We start from the raw sequence: 22,528 nt of genomic DNA, 5'->3' as shown, positions 1-22,528 counted from the left end.
AGGTGATGCTAATATGCAGAAAATTAATTCTAGCGCGCATTAGTGCATTAGCACAACTCTCACTGGGACATGTTAATGCACAGGAGAATTAGTCTACTGTGTTTTCAGCATCTTGGGTACATGTGCCTGCAGGTTATGGGATTAAGCTGACCATTAGTCTGATCCAAAGGAGCTGTTTTTTGTTCCTCTGTTAAATATTTTCATAAAGCCCTTGGTTGGTAGGAGCTGGGAGGGTACAGTATTTGCTTTAAGGGTGTGCGAAGCAGGCCCTATTCGATTCAGATTTGGCCCGAATTGGGGACAATGATTCAATTAGTTGATTCAATGTGGCTGAATCCCAGTCTTCAGATTCGATGCCGATTTGGCCGAATCATTGAGCCACTAGTGTTTTATTTACTTTGCCAGCTACAGCATCACCGTAGTGGCTCGTGTTCATTCTGTGGTCTGTCACGGTCCCCAGGTCTCTTCTAGTTGTGGTCATGGCAAATGTAGCACCGTCAAGCCTGTAAATGTGTTAAGGATCATTCTTCCCCGCATGGAGCACTTTACATTTCTCCGCATTAAACATCATTGGGTTTCGATTTGCCCACCCTCGAAGTCTGTACAGGTCAGCCTGTATCCCCAGTCTATCCTCTGATGTGACTGCACTCCCCCATAATTTGGTGTATGTCTATTTGCAGAGGACTAGCTGTACCTTATTTAATGTGCTCTATTTAAGATATCTGATTTTAACCCAAGCACCTTCACCCAAAACACGGTCTCAGGGGAAAAGATTACAAGGTCAGATCAAGAGTCATACAACCGAGATTTCCCTTCTTCGACTGTTCAATAGAAGCAGACAAGTATCTCCACCTCATTTGTATAGCTGTTTGGATTTGGGCTCTGACCTTTCAATGTATTCCAAAATTGAATTAAATTGTGAAAATAAACCATGCTTTTAAAACACATCTATTGGAAATGAAATAAAGCACCTTGTCAAAATTAATTTGCCATGGAAGGAGGAATATTTTACCACTGAAATGAAAGATTGATTTATAGCTTGTAATACATCAAATGGCATCTGTTTATACATTACCAGTTACACAGTTTTGAATATTTTTATATCTTGTTGATTCATAATGGACAATAATGCCACCTTGCGCTTATTGGAAGAGTTCGTCTTTCATTGGGATGCTTTTTGAAGAAAAGAAGAAATAACCACATGCCTCACCTTATTCCCAGTGATATTCACCCTTGTAGAGAGAATCAGTGCAAGGTGTATGCACCACTGAGTTCCACTTAAGTACTAATTGGAGAGCTTAAGTGAAAGTAAGTAGAGCTCAGACTTTTGTGCAGGCCATACATTTTACTCTTTACATAAGTTACTGATAAAGACAAAGTGCCTGGGTCCCTTTTCACGTCCATTTCTCAATCAGTATCTTAATCCTCTTCTTTTACAGTGAATTTAGAAATAGCCCCCAAAAATAAGGACACCACTAATTTCACTTCACAAACTGCACACTTTAAAACAAGCAGGGCACTTTATACTGAAATAAGATTATCCAAAGCACCGCTACAGGAGTGGAGTGCATGTGAACATGTTAAAAACCGGCTTCATCCAAAATTCTTGCATAGAAAGGTTTGTATATGTGTACAAATACCTCCAAATATCCTAAGCACTTTGTAAGATCAACTTCCCTTGCAGTACAACTAGGTGCTGCTATAGGTTAAAAGCAAAGTGGCAGAAATAAAACACTCTGAAATGTTGGCCCTATTGAAATCAAAGGCCAATTTTCCACTAACCTTATTGGGTCACAATTCCACCTAAGAGTTTTTTTGCTGCAGTTCCAATCACTGTAGTATCAAAGCACAGGAAGTAACTAGAGCTGCAACACAACAGGCAGGGGGAAGGTATTAAAAAAATTGCAAACAATAAAACTCCAGCCCTAAGATGTTAATGGGGGCTTTGTAACATTTTCTGTTCCCTGAACTGTTAAGGTACTAAATGGACGTGCACCTAGCTGGGGTTATCTGACCCCAGCACTCTTTCCTGCCTAGGCAGGGGGTTGGACTCGATGATCTGTTGAGGTCCCTTCTGACCCTAGCATCTATGAATCCCTATGAAGGACTTCGGGATTGTGTCCATACAAGCTAAAGTTTTGACTTGAGTATGTGCTATGTGGAAGGATAGTATGATATTATCAACTATGCAGCATATTTAATAAGTACTGAAGACCAGGTTACTGATGAGGTGTATACTGTATCAGCAACCTGTGTTCCAATAAGCATGGATGTAGGTGACATTATAATCAGAAGTTGGACAACTAAGTAAATCACAGACGATCACTTTTAATCTTTACCTAAACTGGCCCTAAGCATTAACTCAACTCAACTGTATTCCCTGAAAAGATCAAAAACTTGTATATAATTGCCAAGGAGAGCATAGGAATATAAATTTACAGAAATTCATTGGAAATTTGGTGTCATTTTCACTGGGGAACTTTTTGAGCAAGCAAAGCTTTAACATGGTCCATTCTGCAAACTGTCGCTTCATTTGCAAGCAGCAAAATCCTTACATTTCATAAATATTATATAATGCAGTAGGTCACCAGTTATATGAACTCAAAGCTCTCACTCTGCGTGCTGCTGATTGAAAACAGGGTTGGGTTTTATGGAATATAAAGACATATCAAACTCTTCGGCCCCCAGATCTGATCAGCAATTCTCTCTCCAGTCCTGATTTCAGTCCCTGGTAACATCAGTGGGAGATTCAACTGAGTCAGGGTTTCAGGGTTTGGATTATTTAATATTTGACCATAATCACCATGAAGGCCTTTCTATTGGCCCCTGCCAACAACTCTGTTTCTGATGTGCTAGTAGCTGCAACTCTAAAGGAAAATCAGCCGTAATTTAGTGTTTTTTAATAAAGGTCTCTAATTGTTATACATCATTCTAATTTATGTATTAGGCCTTGGTAGTTAAGACTTTCCATAAAGATCACCATTGATCTTTGAACTTTGCTTACTTAGGTTGATTTAATCAGTTGATTGTATGGCTATATTTGGGTGCGAGGGAGAATTATAGTTTTTGGAGATGGAAGCAAGCTTGTTTTTCTGCCTAAAAATGCCCATAGTCCAAGTATCTGTATTGGCACATGAGTTGTCCTACTGAGGTCTATTTGCTTAGTAAGACAGCTACTCAGATAAGCATGTCACAATACAGCCCTAACAAAGCTTTTTTTTTTATTTAAACATTCAGTGCAATATGAATAATGAATATGTCTTTTTTTTCTACTGCTGTGATTTCCCAAAACAGCTTAAGGGAGTTATGTGCCCAAAAGGTAATTAAAAATCTGTGTTCCTAAGCCCCTTTGAAAGTTCCAGCCTATATCCTAGGCCCAGTCATCAGTTCAGCAAATAAAATTGTTTCAATACACGAGATTCATGATTTAAAAGTCAAAGTAACACATTTTAATCATACAAACAGCATTAAATTGCCTTAATTAGGAAAAAAAAACCAAACCAGTACACCCCTTGGCAATACTGCAGGATGGTTTGAGCCCTGGGGACCAAACCTATCCTACCAATGTAAGGAGGACTGGATGATACAGTGTTATGTACAGGAGGTGGAACAGTCTTCTGTTTAACAATCCACTCGGTTTTAGAAGACTTGAATTATATTTCTGGCTCTGCTACAGACATGGGCAAATCAATTAAGGCATACTTAATTTTGAGGTATTGGATACCGTCACTGTGGGTGCAACGCAGAAATTCTGTAAATACCCAAGATGATTATTTTAGATTCATAACAACATAGCAGAAATAAAACCCCAGCCCTGTGGTGATTTGTTCTGGGAAACTCATGGGCTGTATTTGAACGTGTTGTCTCTTCCCTAAAAGCACACTTATTTCACACAACTGCAGCACTGTACTTACCAGAACAAGGGGCTGTGTGCACGCCTGCCATCCATGGATTGACTGTATTTTGCTCCTTGTCGATTATCTCGGTATTCTCCATAGTCCGGCACTACTGAAACAGTGAGTTGGACTGGCATATCAGATGTAGAGCTGTGTGAAACACTTGGATCAAAACCTGAAAACCCACACCAACATAAGCAGTGGGAGCTCAAGCAATGCAATTTTGACATGTTCCTGGTTTGCCAAAGCAGTGTTAATGCATACACCATCACATGGTACACATTCAGGCAACACGCCTTGTTTTTCTCAGGTTTAAAATAGGTAGACTCAAATTTAAGACTTCAGTGAGCAACATGTTTCTTGCTATCTTGGTATTCATGCCCTTCATATTCTCACTTGTTTGCTGCCTTGCCAAAGGCTGCAGTCTTTATTTCTGAGCTCTGTCTATAGAAACAGCTTTAAAATGACATATTTCATAATAGAAACTGAGGCTTGAATGACTTAATATACAAATTACACAGGTATAAAAGTCCTCTTTAATTCTCTTAACTTACAGTTTATTTTGTACAGTACTCATTCTGTTATACATCTAAGACTTACTATATGTATAAATATTTTGGGTGTAATGTATATACATATTCAGTGTTGCAGATTCAGTAAATGTATGCCTTTCACAATACACTATAGTGTATTTCAATGTAGTGCATACAATATGTATTTCAGAAAAGAGCATATTCCCTATGAAAGTTTGGTAACCCGTTCATAATGTACTCTCCCTTGAAATACAGATATATTCCATTATATTATGTCATATTAGAGTCATATGGCTCTAAGGTATTCTTGTACATTCCCCAATATGAATGAAGAAAGAGCAGCTCATTAATATTAATCTAGCTTTGTTATACATAGAGAAGTGTAAGGGGCACTGGTTTCCCAAATTCATACTTGGATCAGAAGCCATATAGACTTGGGCTGTATAACGTCCAAATGAAATATAATAATTCTGCACAGTTGGAAGTGAACTCATCCCCTTAATATTCTCTGTGGGTCAGATCTTCAGAAGATATAAACCCCCACACACAGATTTACAACAGCCGAGTGTCTCGTGTTACCTTTATTTATAATTTATAAAGTTTGCAAGAATCGATACATGATGAATCCTCCCTTAACGAGTTTCCTACTTGGTGCTATGTATAGTTAATGCGTGTGTACTTTCCTTGATAGTGTGCAAAGAAACCTACACAAAACATATGTCCTGTAAGAGTCATAAATACCTTTCTGGGGTATTTCCTATTCTGTATGAAGCCGTGGGTGTTGCCTGTCTGCAGCTAGTGAAGCTTAATTCTTACAGGCATAACAATGCAAGTCTCCTCAATCAGTTCACGTTTCCTGCTTGTAAATAATCTGTCTTTTAACAGGATCACTTCTTTTGGTTAATAATCCTATTAAAATTGAGATTTTTTTTTTTTTTTTACTGGTCTTCAAATATAGTTCATTTAACAGGAGAGGAGAATACAGAGTAAAAGAACAGTGCAAACAGCTGAATTTTTGGTGTACTGGCCAAGTTAGAGCTTCAGAAATTCGCTCTCCTCTTCTTTTCCAACCCGTTTTCCCCCTCTTATTTCCAAATCAATTATTTCAGGTTCATGGTACAAGTTTAATTCTGCTCTCTTTTTTTGTTTTGTTTTCACACATTTTAAAAAAAGAATAATTGAAACATTTGAAATTTTTGTTTCAAATTTTCATTTTGAAAAGTCTTTAAAATGTTGTCCAAAATGTCAAAATTAAGCATTTCTACATTTTTACTTTGAATGTTTTAGCTTTCTTCAGCTGTAACTATTTGCTTGATCTGGCACTACTTTTTCCTGAATAAACTACTTGCCCTAAAATTTTCACCTAGCTCTTCTAAGTAGGAACAGATAACCTATTATGCCAGTGTTGATCTAGAGTAACTCCACTGTTTTTAACTGTTAGAAAAGCATAAAATGAGAGCAGAAGATGTATACTCCTCATTTTCTTGCTGTTGTCTTGGTTTTTCATTCTGTAGCTTTATGCATTTTTACTTGCTGTCACGTCTGAAATTTTAATGCAACAATTCAGTTTATTCAATATTAGTATATTATAAGTAGTTCCAGATTATTTCACATCATGCCCATATTCAGTGCATTGGTGTTGAAGGCTGAATGCTGAGGCCCTTTCCTTTTTTTTACTATTAGGTAGCAATTATGTTTCTTAGCTTTTTAACTGATTGTAACTGGTGGACATTAACTTCTGGATGGACTTGCTGTGTACGACTTCCCGATAGCCCAAACCAGTCACGCTACAGACAGCAGAGCCAACAAGGGACTTTGCTTTGGCCAACCCAGAGAAATCTGTGCTAAGCTAGAAGTTTACTGCTCTTATATCCTCCATATAAACTTTATAGTTTATATTAAACATGCACACAATGGAACGGAAGTGTGGAAACGTGTGCTCTAATTCCAACAGCCTTGGCCTCGCAGTGAAGTGACTGCTCAAGTGAAATACATGAAAACTGCCGTTTCACTTTTTTCCTCATATTTCTCATTCGTAGAAGGGAAATTTTCCAGAGTAAGCTGCACAGCTACTGACTCATGTCCACTGTTAACATATTGGCAGAGATTCGATAAAGCACTTAAGCATGCACTTAAGCTTATTAAACCCAAAGGAATTTAAGTGCTTTGCCGACTAAGGATGGAGATCAGGACATGCTTAAGCATGGAGCTTAAGTAGGTAAGTAGTTATAAAAAAAACAAAAAAACAAAAACAAAAACACAGAGGACTGAGAAGGATCTCCCAGATCACATTGTCCAGTCACAAGCAACCAGGTTATATGATACCACAGTTACAGTTAACCTAAACTACCTTTAAGATGGAATTAATTATTTTGCCTCTCCTACTCCTATTGTAAGATCGTTCCCGAACCACGCTGTTTTGACTATTAAAAACCTTCTTACCACTTCTAATATAAAGGTACTCCTGGCCAATTTATATCCATGGGTGCTGTGCTTTACTTATAATTAAACCCGATGTGAAAGAATCTGGTGAGCTGGGGGGAGAAATGTTTCAGTAACTGGCAACAATTAAGACATCTCTATCCGGCCCTGTTAAATTAGAGAAAAAGAGACATCATTAAAAACCTTGAGCTTTAGTGTGACCCAGCCACTGCCATCTGTCTCATAAAACTGAAGTACCATTATGTTCTTTGTTATCTTATCAGTTTAAAACTGGATTACAGTATACACTCCCTTTACCACATGGAGCAGCGATATCCAACGGGAGTCTGTTGTCAGTTCAACAGCCATGGTGTCCACACTATCTCCTCCGTGCTAATTATTAGCATTCCTCCGTTGTATTTGCACTGGAGATGCTCCCAACTCATCATGTGGATTAGGATCTGAACAGACTTCCCCAGAGCCCCGGCTGTCTTGGACAGCTACAGAAACACGCTCAGGTTGCCAGATCCAGCTCTCGAATTTAATTTGCCTAAACTCTGGCAAATCTGCCTAAACCCTGGGAGAACGGGGTGGGCAGTGAGGAAGTTCTGTTTGGACAAGGTGCCTATTTTGTCTTTTCCCGATTTACCCAGTGTACTTTATTGCTTCTCTTAGACATTTCATACAGAAAGGTTTCCAGGTTGTAATTTTCAACACATTTCAATCGTACTTCAATGTGAAAATGCCTATAATGCTTTTGAAATGGAAGCTTTGAATCTCCAGCCTAAAGTTTTTCTTGTCAAGTTTAGGAATAGCCGCTTTGTATTACTCCGCCTCATGTTTTTCTTTTCCTTTTCTAATCAAACTTGATGCAAAGGCTCTCTCTTTACCTGGCTTATGTTTAGAGATGGGTTTTACATGGGGCCAGGAGGCACCAGTAATTGTAGATGGAGCTCTACATACCGTTAAACCGGAGCACCAACTCTTGTTTTTTTACTGTACAGTAACACAGACTTCAAGCCTTTGCTTATTTCCTAGAAAATTTGCTCCCTGTTCTATGCATTTCAATACCACGTTTCTGGGGGTGGTGGTTTTATTGTGATAATAATAATAATAATAATAATACGGGTTGCCCACACAGAATTTCTATAAACGTTACTATTTCAACAGAGGCATTGTTCTTTGAAAGGTATTCGGTTTTGCTGCTGGTAATTTTTCACGTTGTCAATGACAAAAGTAAACCCAGGGCTACTCCTTGATTTTTTTTGTTTTCCAGGGTTTATTATTGTATTTACAGTTCCCTGTAAGACGATACAGCCCTTTCCCAGTGTAAGATTTCTTAATACCTTTTCTATGTTTCAGATATTAAAGACTCACATGGGAAGGAGAAAGATAATCAGTGATGAAGGAGGTATCCTTCAGGGCTGATGCTAATGAGTAGAAAACCTGAATCATTGTAAATATACTGTACTACACTTTGGTACAACTGAAAAGAAGGAAAAAAAAAAAGGGTCCTCAGAAAATATTTAGTGCTCCCTAAGTCAAATAAACTTCATAAACAATACGGAAAAGAATGAACCACACGTAGGTGGGTGTTCCCGTAAAAAATAAGGAAACTGCTTGGCTGCCTTGCACATAGGCAATACAATTGAACAGATTTGTTTTAGATTTCTTTTAAAGTATGCCTAGTCTCAGGCTGTAAGCAAGAAATATCCACTGTGCTTTACAAAGGACGACGACTAGAAAAAAAATCAACAGAAAAAAATCCCTCGTTCTCTGAATTACCGCTTATCATGAGATGACAAACAAAGGTAGTCTCCTCTGAGTCTGAGCGTAGTTGTATTAGCATTTAGCTAGTACCAGGCAGTATACAAAAACAGCCATCATGTGCGACACCTCCAAACACCTACATGGAGCTGTTTTAGGGGCACATCCTGGTTTATGGTGAAACTCATTTAACTCAGCCAGCTTCCTGTACCTGCTCAATGATATGAAGTTATCATCTCAGGACCTCCACAGGTTAGACTCTCTTGGGTTATTTCCTATTGCTGACTGGACTGACTGTTCCACCATCCATGAAACAGAAGGCATAAAGGTGATTACAAACATAAGAAAGTAGTTTTACATATTGTCTTGCAGTCTTTCCATATAGTCCCTAAGTTCCTTGGAATCGCCAAGATTCATATCTTGGCATACCCATTTAATATTATCGTCACTGTCAAACAGGATTGAATTGGTGTAGGGACCTCCATCTTCTGGCAGGATTGTGGTATACGAAGTGAACTTAACTCGTTTCTGTTTTGGCCCGGAAGGATGAATAGGTTCACTTTTAACTTCTTTCTCGCAAGCATAGTCGGATGATCTGAGGATCTGAGTGTGAAGATTTTTCTGAGAGCTCCCATTAAGGAGAAAGTTGCTTTCTTCAAACTGCATTCCTCTGTCAATCATCGTAGTGCATTCCTCTGATGGGAGTGAAATGTCAACTGGGTTTTCCAAAAGTTCAACCTCATTTCCAAGCCAGACCCAATCATGAGAATGCGGGATGTTGCCTTGCTCACTCACAGCAAACCTTTTGTGCCTGTACTTCCAAGCAAAAGCCACGCAGTTAATTAAAAAGACCAAAATCGCTAGGCAGAAAACACACAGCAGGGCATACATGCCAATCTCCAAATCAGTTAACCCTCTCGAAGTCATCGTAAGGTCATTGGGATTATTTTGCCCTGGGATCTCTACTTGTGTAGGAAAACTTGTGAAGATGGTTGGATTACTTAGGAGCTGGCCATCCTCAGGACCCTTTTTCTGATCACTGGGAGATTTGGAAGTTGTGCTTTTGTTGACATTGTCTTCATGATTAATGGAAGCTCCAATTTTGGACCATTCTTGCGCTGTCCTCTCCTGTTCTGCCGTCTTTTCTATGGAGTTGCTCACATGGTTTTTAAGATCTCTGTCCACGTCATCAATGTCATTAGTGCTTCCTTTATGATCAGAATCTTTCTGCCCAAATTTCACTTTGACACTTCCTTTCCCCACAGCCAAAATGCTCTTTCGCTTGGTCTTTTGACAGGACTCACTGATCACCATTTCAATTTTAATTAGGGGTCCTTGCCCATCACCCTCTGCAACTACCCCAGGCCATCTAGACTGAAGGTTTTGCTGGGCAGATACTACCATCTCATCCAGCGAAGTGACTGTGATAGAAAAATCCTTGGAGTCATAAATGTCTAAAGGCGTCACAGATCCGTCACTGAACAAAATCCAGGCACTGACTATGGCTTCCTATGGAGGAGGGGGAGAAAAACAGTATGGAAGTTACAATACCGCATTATACATTTTTGGTCGCTTAAGTCTGCTTCACACTAGTGATATGAATAGAGACTATGGCCATAGTTTGGTTTGGGGTTTTTTTTCTCCAAAAAGCTTCAACTCAGCTTTTGGTTTTAGACTTGCAATTCTGCGTCTTGTACACCCCATAGACATTTCTTGTATTTGGGAGTGCAAACAAGGAACCATCTAACTCTAAGTGCAAAACCATTCTTGCTGTCCTCTCTGGTACAAAATAAGAATTTCATTTTCTAAAACCAGAGCCCACTGATGAAGATAAACAGATTCCTAGCATTTAATTAACTTAGGAAAATGACATAAAGGTAAGGAACACTGTGACATGCTACTTCTCTTTATAAAAGGCCTGCATAAATTCTAGGGGTCACTGGTCAGGAGGTTAATCCTGCTCAGCCCATTTAAACAGATTATATTACGAGACAGAATTGAATGAAGTATTTTACATTCTCTACTAAAGTATTTCCAAATGCACAAGGTTATGTGAAGTGTATAAACACGATGGTTCATTTTAGACATAAAAATGTGCTGCTATTTAGCTTTTGAGCAATGTTTGACCAAACCCATTTTTTGTCCTTCATTGACTATTACCTGTGTTAAAAAGCAGTTGCATACTGATACTGAAATATCAGAACATAAGGTTTTTTTACATATTTATCTGCTTCTTTCTGATTCTGCCATGCTGTCACCAAAATATACCCAACCTCATTTAGGATGGGGTCTACTTTTATGGTAAAAACAAGAGGAGTAAGTGGATACTCCATAATGTCTAGATTCTTTTAAACACAGTACAAACTAGATGTGGCAAATAAACTTATTGGCGTAATCCTTTTGAACTCACACAAGGCTGAGTCTCAGGACTGCAGGGAGCAATTCTATATTAGATCCAAAACCACTGAGGGGAGGATTTCAGCTGAGCAAATACGTGAAATTTTCATTGAGAAGGGTAAGAGCTTTGCTTGGCAGTGTTGATACTCATGTGGGAAGAGGGGATAGGGCCAGGGAACCTATCCCCACCTCGATAGTTAATCAAGTCCACATTGCCTTACCCTGGGAGTGTGCACACGTGCTAACTACAGTGACACACATCACTTCCCCATAAGATGTGATCCGCTAAGAAGAGGTGCATGCTCAGCCAGTTGCCTATGTGGTGCCATCAGTAATGTGTATGGCCAGGACTCTTGTGCTAAATGCACGGCCATGCTGTAAAGGTATCTGGGCAGGAGCAGACCTGGACGAGTGAGCTGCTGTAGGGAGCTGTGTCTTCAGGTACATGAAATGCATTGCTTTCACCTTATGCATGCTGAATAACTCTATAGGATATAGCTTTCCCCCATGATCTGGCAAACACAGCAAACAAATCAATCAGTTATAAAATGGCAATACTGTCTCAATCCATACCTGTTTCGGGGCATGAAGAATATCGTAAGCGGAGGCTGTGGAAACAATAGCTCTCTTATTTCCTTTGCTTATTTGTAAAGATAGGGACAAGCCTGCAACTAGCTGCACCCCTAGGTCTGTAATTGTTACCCGGTCATCTAGTACTATCACTGTCTTCTCAGCCAAGATGGAATCAGAGAGCGGCGACAAAACCTTCAAAAAGCAAGCAAGTATTCTTGTGTTAAACAGCATGGGATGCACTCTTGCACAACAAGTTTATACTCTTTCATCGCTGAAACACTCCTGATTGATTCAATCTTATGTCTGCCACATTCATTTGTAAGCTATAAATGGTTTCCCCAAAAACTGTTACATTCATTTTGCTGTCAAATTACTAGATTTACAAAAATTGTACTAAAATGTTTCACCGGGTCACCTCCGCCCACCAATCCAGCATGCTGTCTGGCCCACAGGGCTCTATATGGGTCCAGAAATACGGCAGTGGAGGAGCGTCAACTAATGCCACCACTCCCTGGCTACCAAATTTACACACGTGTGGAGATCCCCGCAGGCCAGATCCGGCCCATGGGCTGGCAGTTGAGCACCCCCTACCCAGACTAAGAACCTTGCTACCAATGCCCACTATAGCCAATATGAGTCTTTCCTGTGCAGCATTAGGCCCAAAATGTCGACTGTCCTTTGGTTTAGGTCCAAGACACGGGCCCTGTATGTAAGGCTGCATTACATACACAATCTCCATTAAGAATCATTTCAAGATTCATTATTAATGACGTGAAAACAGTTTTAAAGCAGTTTTGGAACACAAGAAACCACATATTTAAAATTTAGGCACCTCTCGATGCAGATAGGAACACAGTTGGCTTTTTAAACGGGTTAAGTACTTTCCCATTACAGATCTCAAAAATAAGTAGCCGTAGGTATTTTTGAAAATTCCCCATCTGCCTCTTGTGGCAAATAAATCCCTTTGCAAATCTCACCCCCAACTTCCCTGTATTGCTATAACTAAGAACCATGACAACAGAAACCAGAACCTAGTCAAATTTCTTCATATGTTCACTTAATGCTCGTCTCCAAAAATAGTCTTTCATCACAACTAGGGCATATTTACTCTTAACCTAATACCTCTTAATGTGTCTAAATATTTTCATAAATCTAGACCAGTGGCACTAAACCATCTGTTGCCGTGGGCCAGATGAGTGGCTCAGGGCCAGTCTGCAAGCCAGATTGGCCCCCATGATCCAGGATCAGGCACCATGCCACCTCCTTCAGCCCCACACTGCCTCTGTCAGCCCCATGTCACCTCCAGGAGCCCCACGCTGCTTCTGGGAGCTCTGCACTGCCTCCCAGGGCCCTATCCTGCAGGGTTGGTGCCCACACCAACTCCATCTGGCCTTCGTGTGCCCATGTCAGGCCCCTAAATGTACAGATATATTTTAAAGCTGTACCTGAACTGTGGTTATCCCATGCTCACGACCAACCAGAACCCGGCCATCCTGTAACTTAGCAATCTTAGGTTCTTCCACCTTCATGAAATCAGTCACGAGATCTGTGATGTCGAACTGCCATTCGGAGCCAAGCATGTAGGTCAGCTGGCCTCCAAAGTCAGAGGATTCAGCTACAAACTGTGTGAGGACTCTCACCATCGCATGCTGGTACTGAAGAGTACAGCCTCTTCCCTTCCGTTCGTCATCCTCTTCATCATCACTGTCCCGGGTAGGCCTACAAAGTTGAGTAGGTGTATTTATTGAGCTCTCTCTTACCACCATGATCATTTAAGAACCTTGAAACCTCCTCCCTATGCCTCTATAATTAGTGATTTCATCATAATCTGCCAGCACAAGAAGAAATAGGCCAAAGGCATTTTGTAGGTCTAAGCTGGAAAACTTAATGACAATTTTCATAGACTTCAGGGTCAGAAGGGACCTATTAGATCATCAACTCCAACCCCCTGCCGTGGGCAGGAAAGAGTGCTGGGGTCAGGTGACAATTTGATATTGCACAGCTTAGAAGGCACTCTCTGTTTAGGGCAGCCTAGAACCATCATCAGATTTTTTTGGCTTCTTTCCCGAGTGGAAACTCCCAACTTTTGAGCCTTGCCCATCAGTGTTGAAGTTCTAGGGGATCTATCGCTAGGTTTATTCTACAGCTATTATTTCAAATCCTGGAGCTGCCTAAACAAAACAGGAGGAAAAAATTTCAGAGTGGGGCCAGTGGTACCCATCCCTGTACAAATACCCAGGGCTGCTGATCAGCCCTGGAAGGAGTGCAGATAGTAACTAGAGCCTTTGTGGCAATAGCTTTGTCTGCTAGGCACAATGCGTTCAAGAGCCTCTGCCTAAATAATGCTTTACTCTTGTGCACATGTAAAGAGCCTGAAAAATATATCACTCTAAGAAATCCTTGCCTCTCCCACATACACATGCACAGACAAACTGTTGTGGGTACCTGGACATGTCTAAATCCATGTAACAACCAGTCAGGATTTCAGAAAAATAAAATAGGACTCAACACTTCACTAAGTACTCAGGAAATCAATTACTGCGTCACATCGTTCTTGAATCCAATGAGCAAGTCCCAGCACGAGATCAATGCTTGGCTGGGCTGTCACTCACAGGCCTGATCAATAGCATCATTACAGACACCTGCTTTATAATTTTCTAACCATCTCCCTTCATACTGTAACCACTGTGACTATACAGTTAACAGTCCTTATAAAGTGTTCCAGAAAGCATCACGCTACTTGTACAACAGCACTGCTATTCAAACCTAGCACAGCATTTTCTGTGGTTTAAACACTGTTTTTCATTGATTCATTTTCTTGTTTATACCCCAGGACAAGCATGTAGATTCTCTATTTTGGGCCATTTTGTTGTGCTGAAAGTCAGATATTAAGCACTAGGTGGCCACGCTTTCTCTCATTATGCTCCCATGCTGTGAAATTCATTGCCTGGAAGTACTTCTTTTTTTCAGCCTGTAACCATTGCTAAAGAACGGGAATGTGGGATAACCTTCTTATTTTTCATGGTATTTGGGGAACTGTTTTAGTATTTACTGTGTTCCTTTGGCATATGTTTGAAATACTAGTTATGGAAAAGACTATCATAAAACAGAATTGCTGTTATTGTAAATGGCTTTAATGACAAAGCTGGCGACCGAGACGATGAAGAAGCATCACAAAATGTGACCTTCAAAGTGACCGAGTCAAGAAAGTCTTCGTGCTTTATAAACTAAGGAACTGATCTGCAGATTGCAGTATGGCCTTAACAAACATCATTTAGTAGCTGAATAGTACATTATCGCATGATTATTCTGCCGATGCCAACAGAGCAACCACTAGGATGAATGGGGCATGCTATATTTGAAAAAGAAAACGTCGCTCAAGGATGCTTTGCTGTTGTGCTATATCCAAAAGACTGTGCTCCCAAATTCATCTCACTTACAAATCTAAATACCCTTGGCACATATTTGGGCACATTTCCAAAGATACTCTCAGTCCCCAACTAGAGCCAGATGTTCAAAAAAAAAAACAAAACAAAAAACCTCAGCTTGTACTCAGGCACCAAAACAAATGGGCAGATTTTGAGCATCCAGCAGAACCCACTTATTACCCTCAATGAGCTGTTTGGAGAATTTGGCTGGTAATCATCTCCCAAAAGGGCAGCTTTTGGATGCTGAGCTCTTCTGAAAGCCTCGCCTCTGAGTTCTGGCAAGAGGAGAGCTGCAACTAGACAGTTTTTTTTATTTTAATCTCACCCCACGGGGTCAGACACTGGAGAACCTGGATCGGAGGTCTTTCAAAACCCAAATGTGGTTCTCAGCCATTTTCTCATTTAGAGAAAAGAGATACAATCAAGCTACCCGATACCATTAATTCTTCCTCTAATATAAAGGCTTTTCTGTTCCATAATCATGAATCCTTTCCCCTGCCATCAGAAGATGACCTCTGGACTCCATCAGCTGATGTGGTCCCAGTAGAGCAGAACAAAAATGGTGGGAATGCAAGAAGCCTAGCGGACTGCTAATGCATCCCAACCTCATTCTCACTTTTGAAGACTTAAAATACCATGGAAGGACTCGCTCTCTCCTCAAAACAACTATGTTCTTCCACCTTCTTCAAGCAGGACGGATATTGCTAGGAAAGGGATGATTTTTTTTTGTTTGTTTCAAAGAAGGTGTTCTCCTCAAACCAGACTTTTCAAGTTAAGAGCAGGGGGTCTCGTCTAAGATCGCATCTCTGGCCTTCTCACTGCCATAGTCAGGTTGCTGTGGTCAATACTAAGAAATGGGCTTGAAGCAGATCCTAGCTCTGAACAGTCCCAGACTTTGTGATTTATTTTTTCTTTTATCCAAACTTTGGATACACAAGCAAAACTGGAAGAGGCTGTGCAAGAGTTGGTCTTGGGAAAAGGCTCTGGGGTTGTTAAAGGAGTTGTTAAGGAAGTAGAGGAAAGGGAAAAAAAGAAGAGGCAGCTGCCCTGGAAGCCATGATAAGCGTCTCGGTATTACACAATTAAAAAAAAAAAATGATACATCTGTGGTTTCTTTATTATGTTCACACAGGCAAATGCTTGACTCACGTATTTGAACTCATTTGTGAGTAATTTTTCTTAATGTTTACGCTGCTGTCTGAACCTAATGATTTCTAGAAACGTTGAACAGGAACAGAATACTATCACTTTCTGTTCAAAAATGATGCAGGCTGCAGGGGAGAGAGTTTCAGTCCCGTTCTTCTCGTGTGGGAGAGGACTGACTGGAGAAGGGGGTAGTCTCTGTGCCCAAACCATAAGAGAGAGGACACTTGCCACCGTTGCTCCTCCTGTTAACAAATCTGTGGCTCTTACGCTTCCGGAGCTACAGGTCCGGCACTCCCCTGCATCAGAGAAATTGCATGATCAGAGTGTAGAGCCCAGGCAGCAGCTGCTTCCTGCCACCCCGACAGGGATCCACAGTGGAAATCATGCTGCTCCAAGGAACAGTCCTTCCTCCAGGACTTGCACTGTGCCGGTATGCAAGACACCCACAGTATTTCTCTCCCAGGATCTGTGCTACCAGCAGAAGAAATTGCTCAAGTCATTGCCCTCCTTGCAGGGTCCTTGGGATCTAAAGGCATGGGATCCACTCCTGGGCTCCATCACTTTATGAGTTTTTACAACCCATTATTGGTAGCACTTGAGCATTTCCTCTTTGAGACCAAGTTCCTTATTATCGTAAAACTTTTCTGTTGCACCGAAGCGTCCGAACAGGAGAAAAGTGTTGGGATTCAGAGCTTAGAGTATTAGGTAATAAATGTTAGAACTTAAATGTTTGAGGCTTTTTCTTATATGCACTCCATAATGCCAGTGCAAAGAAAGAAAGTGATGTGCCTGCATTTTCAGAGCAAGCTTTCAAGTTGCCAACTCAAGGTGTGTTTTATTATTTTTTTTTAAACAAATGACATTCATTTCCACTTCAAAGCCACAAATCCCGGCTTCAGTTAATAAGGCAGAGCAGTTCAGTACTTTGTTTCCCTAGACCCAACAAAATATTTGAAATCCATTAAATTACACGGTCCCTATAGAGTCCTAACTTCTTGTTAAGGTGTTTTAGGCGGCCTAAAATCCTTCCTTAAGCAGTGAACTCATTTTCTTTTTAAGACACATCCTCTCGAATATAAGCTTCATATTTTTTCCCCCCTCCTGGTCACCTCTGAGGTTATAGTAAGCCGTGTGCTTTGGATATCTCTCCAAATCCTGCTCATCCATATTTCTTTCTGCTTTACATACTTACTTAGAAGATCTTTGCTTTTCTGGAGTGCACCAAGGTTGCCAGAATTACATTTAATTTACATTTCAGACGGATAAAGCCCTTGCCAGAGAACAGACTTAAAACAGCGGCCTATTATAATGGTGCCTGCTAGCACTGATATAATCAGCGATCTGTCAGCTATTCTATTACATATCTTCTCTATGAGTGGTTTAAGCTTGTCCATTTTAATTTAAATTGTACTGAAACTAGGCATTCAGGTTCTCAGGCCAGATGCAAATTTTCTGTCTAAAAACCAGTTAAATCAGTTTAGCTGTTTTTTGAACAGGAAATACACATTAAAAAAGAAAATTCGCTCATTTTTAAAGGCAACTTACAACACCTTGGATGAGAGAAAAATCTGTTAAGTGCAGAACTTTAAGTTCTGAGTATTTGATTTGTGTAAAACTACACAAAGCCATGGCACATCTCAACACACTCTTTCTGCCAGAACGGCAGTGGGTTGCGTTTGCTGATCCGGAAAATAAAACCCTATAAAAATATCAAAAGGGGAGGTTAAAATCGGTTAACTGAGGGTGCCTGTAGACATGCTGGGAGGCTGCTCTGATGCACTGTAATTACAGTGGGCCAGAGCAGATTCAATTAATCGAGTCTACTGGAGCATGGCAATTATCTTGCTCAAGTCAGCCTCCGTGTCTCGTGTATCAGCTTCAAAATGGTGGTGGGGGTCCTTTATCTGAAGTTGGTCGAATGAGCTTTAGTTCAAGTGCCCCCGCCGCCATTTTGAAGTGCAGGGATGCGGGTACATGAGATACAGTGGCTCTTTGATTTGAGTGACTCTCAAACCCACTCTTATTAAAGTGCCTCCCCCCGGCGGAGCATGTGTAAAAGTGCTCTAAGGGTGTGGGTTTGAAGTGTGCTAACATGCATTACAAAGTTCTTAGCTGAAAGTAAAGTGGACTTCATTCACTTGCAGTTAATTTTCTTTGGAAGACCAGTTTACTTCCAAAATATACCATTCAAGTAGCATTTTACCGTGCTTTTAACCAACCCATTTTAAATCCACTTTAGCTAATTCAGCTTACCTGACCTGAGTGTTCCCATGTAGACATGACAGAAGTAGTTCATACTGTGTAAAGAATGATAATCTACAATAACCTGTAGTTTACTGTCACGGAGTGGGGTGCAGGAGCAGCCATGATCTCTCTAGCACCCCCTGCCGTGCCAAGTAGACGGTCCAGCACCCTCTTACTCGCCTGCCACGTCTTGTTGGTATATGGTTCTAGAAAGGAGGCTGCCTCTTGTCGCCCTGGACACTGTGCTATGCTTACACTGTCCCCCGTTCCGTATAGAGTGACCTGGTGCACCCCAGCCTTACAGGCTATGCGTACCTCCAACCTCCCCTTTAGCACGCCCCAAGCCTCGCAGATGTACCGGATGTTGTCTGGTCAGTTTCCTGTATGCGCCCTTCACTGGCGTCCCCGGGCTTGTCACGCAACCGGCGCCCCTCTATCCGCTAGCCCTCTCGGGCCTACCAATTATATCCGCCCCCCTCCTGGGGTCTGCTCAATATACTCGCCCCTCCTGGGGCCTCTCCATGCACAGATGGTGCCCTCCACTGGGGCCTGGCCCTCTGCGCACTCGCCCTCTCTGGGCTCGTCTCTATAGTAGCACCCTACCCTGGGCTTCTCTTCCTGTGTGCCCCCTTTGGGCCTAACACAAGCCCCTCGGGCTTCTCGCGGGTGCTCCTTGCAAGTGGGGCTCAGGTGGCCTTAGCTGTGGCCTGGCCCCCGCAAAATCCTCTTTGCCCCTTCTCAGGGCTGGGGTATTACACCCCAAACTACGGTGCCCTTGCCAGCACTGTGCAACTTGCCAGGGCTGGGGTAATACACCCCTACTATGGTGCCCACACGGGCCCCGGGGTCCCCACCACTGTGGAGCCCCTCGGGGACTCTTCCTAATTGGGGCTCAGGCGGCCCTAGCCTTACCTGACCCCTTGACCCCTTTCTCCGGGTCCTGCCCCATGGGGCTTCTACCTACACCCACGCTAAGCTTCCTCTCACTAAACGTGCCCTCCCCGGGCTCCTCAATCTGTTCGCCCCTTCTGGGGCCGGGGTCCAGACGCCCCACAATACAGCACCCCTCTCTGGCACTGGGAGCACCCCACCTCCCTGGGGAGCTCCTGATGAGGTCTCCTCCACCCCTACAGCCTCACCCAGTCCTCCGGTTTTAACAATAACTAAACAGAACCGTAAGCTAATCGGCTGTAACGCAACAATAAGCCTCCTGGCTATAACATAGGATCTAGGCTCACCTGGCTCTCTTGCAAAGGCCTCCCAGTCAGGTTCTCTCCACCCTTACCATGAGGCAGCCCCTTGGGTGCTCAGGCTGCACTGCTCGTCTCTGCTCTGCTTGGCTCTCCTGCAGAGCTCCTGCACCTCAGGCTGCCAGAAAGGAACTGCTGCTAGGCTTTGGCCTGGGCTGTTTATAAAGGCCCGGCCCTGCCCCCTTCTGGTCATGTGACCAGCCTGGCTGCTCCAGCAACCAACACCTGTGCTGCCTCAGGGAGTTTCAGCAGCCCTTATTCCTTCATAGGAACAGGGCACCCAAGTGCTCCTGTGACATTTACAAATATAGACGTCTTTGTATAAAACCGTCTTTATATCATAGACATTAGGGCTGGAAGGGACTTCACACGATCATCGGGTCCAGCCCCCTGCCCAAGGGGCAAGAAGTCAGCTGGGGTCACATCATCCCAGCAAGTTAAGCATCCAAGTGTTTCTTAAAGGTATGCAGAGTAGGTGCTTGCGCCACTTCTGGGGGGAACCTATTTCGGACTTTGGAGACCTGGACAGTAAAGAAGCTTCTCCTTATGTCCAGTCTAAAACGGTGTTCTGGCCATTGGCAACATGTAGGGGGTATGCGTGGGTGCATGGTTGCTTGTCACCCCCGCCTCCCCACTGGCTGCTACCAGCAACGTCTGTGGGTGGTCGCCAACTGCCAGTCAGCACTCTTCACCCCCCCACCCCTCCCCACCACCAACAGCACCACAGGTGCCTGCGGGAGCTCCCTGCTTGCCGCTGCCGTGCTCCCACCACCGACACTGCCGCCACCTGCGGGAGCTCACCGTGCCCCCCCCGCCTCCGGGGGCATGCGGGGTTTATGCTTCCAGCAGTTTGTGACCATTAGACCTTGTCTTCCCATGGGGTGCCCTAGTAAATAGATGTTCTCCCAGTTCCTGGTGCACACCCCCTATATACTTACAGGCTGCCACAAAGGCACCCCTGAGCCTTTTCTTCTCCAAGCTGAAAAGTCCCATGGTTTTCAGCCTGTTCTTATGAGGCCTGTTCTCTTGACCTCTAACCATGTGCGTGGCCCTCCTTTGGACTCTCTCAAGCTTCTCCACATCCTTTCTGAAGTGTGGAGCCCAGAATTGGATGCAGTACTCCAGCTGCAGCCTCACCAAGGCCAAGTAAAGCTTGGGTCTTGCTTTAGATGCTTGAGATGCACTGGTAGATGCAAGCCAGAGTTTTATTTGCTTTGCCATCTGTGGCACTGCATTGGTGGCTCATGTTCATTTTGTGGTCAGTCATGACCCCCAAGTCTCTTTCGATCGTGGTGCTAGCGTGTGTAGCACTGCTGAACCTAGAAGTATGTGGGTTTTTTCCTCCCGAGGTGGAGCACCTGGCATTTCTCAGTATTTGAATGTCATCGGGTTTTGATTTGCCCATCTTACGAACTTATTCATTTTGATCTGATAGCCTTCAGTATTCCATTGGTTTTTTATCTTGGACACTGTTCAGTTGGTACTGCTTTAGATCAAATGTCTTGAAGTATATTGTCTTTCACTGAATGAACACTGGGCTCAGATTTGTGTCTCCTTGGTCGCCTCATGAAAATAAGGTGCTATCCTAGTTGGCAAACATTTATTTAAATTAAAGAGGGATATATTAAACTTGTGTGAGGCACCAGCCATGCAATTCTTATTAACGCAACCTGCAGTGACTCGTTCCATGTAAATATCTGTGCATGGGGGTGACATAAGAAATTCAAAAAGATCATTATTTTCCAGACAAATAAAGAATCAAAATAAATGTTCTTGTTAGACAATCAGACTGTGTCTGGACCTTTTCTTCACTCTATTATTTGATTTTAATTTAAAAATGTTCTTCTCATTTGCTGATAGAGTAGGCTTTTCTACTATTCTTTCCATGATTTGACTTGCTATTAGCAAGCTGCTGCTCAGGGACCCCATGCAATACATTAGCCATGATCATACACCTATTCAGAGAGCAGATTTTCATTCAGGGAAGCGGACTGTTCATATTAATAGCAGCAAATACCATAGGTTAAATCATTATTCTGCATTTTTCCTATAACATGCTGATAATGCATAGCTCCAAAATTTGCCGGAAAATGAAAACAAAAGTTCACCATATATAGGGATTTGTAAGGTAAGCCATGTTTCGGGGGGGTGGGGGGCTTTATTTATTTATTTATTTATTTATTTTTTACCTACAGGAGCTGCATTTTATTCTCTCCTTGTTAGGAGTGACCCAAATCCTGAATTCTTCAGTAAGTTTTCATTCAGTCCCTCTAGCAAAATCAGGGAGTTTCATCAGTACAGAATAGATGAAACATTGCCATTTCCAATCCAAAATGAGGAAAGAATTCAGGATTTGTGCCTAACTGCTCTGCTTCTAAGTTTTCCTTTTATCAAACGGGAGCAAAACTTTCCTACTTCAAAAGGGTGTTGTGAATTTAAACCTATAAATACTTGGGAGGTTCTTAAATATGGGGAAGGAACTAAACAACAAACATAAAATTGAAAAATCTCTGGGTGAAACAGCTATTAAAAATCAAATATAATATAGCAAAAGAAAAAAGAAAAACTTTAAAGCTTATGTACACAGCAAATGTCAAAGCTAGCAAAGCTCCTGCTAAATTACCTATTGATTTAAAATACACCAAAAAAAGAATAAAAAAGAACAAATTAATGTTTCATAAACCCTGGGATAGTTTATTTCTACTCCAAATCTTTTGCAGCCACATGTGCATAAACTATTGACACACAGTGCCATAAACAACCAACTGCATTTTTGCGTAGCAATACTGCGTCCACACTTTTTTCTTCCACCCTTCATAGCAAAGTGCTTGCTAAAGATGTGCCAGTTGGTTCAGATGTAATTTAAGTGGCAG

At 42.1% G+C, this 22,528-nt stretch overlaps 1 protein-coding gene across 1 annotated transcript in view; it reads right to left on the bottom strand.

The window, feature by feature from the left end:
• Positions 1 to 6,096: 6,096 nt before the first annotated feature.
• The window catches only part of TMEM132B (transmembrane protein 132B), a 334,288-nt gene continuing 317,856 nt past the window's right edge, over positions 6,097 to 22,528 (bottom strand). The window contains exons 7-9 of the mRNA XM_019539385.1: positions 13,033 to 13,306; positions 11,588 to 11,779; positions 6,097 to 10,126 (exon numbers count right to left, since the gene is read on the bottom strand). Of these exons, the coding sequence (XP_019394930.1) occupies positions 8,972 to 10,126; positions 11,588 to 11,779; positions 13,033 to 13,306 (1,621 nt within the window). The 3' untranslated portion in view covers positions 6,097 to 8,971. The remainder of the gene's footprint in view (positions 10,127 to 11,587; positions 11,780 to 13,032; positions 13,307 to 22,528) is intronic.

This window comes from Crocodylus porosus, unplaced genomic scaffold (assembly GCF_001723895.1).
Source record: "Crocodylus porosus isolate Cpor-Errol unplaced genomic scaffold, CroPor_comp1, whole genome shotgun sequence".
Classification (NCBI taxonomy): Eukaryota; Metazoa; Chordata; order Crocodylia; family Crocodylidae; genus Crocodylus; species Crocodylus porosus.
This window is presented reverse-complemented; position numbering and strand designations above follow the sequence as displayed.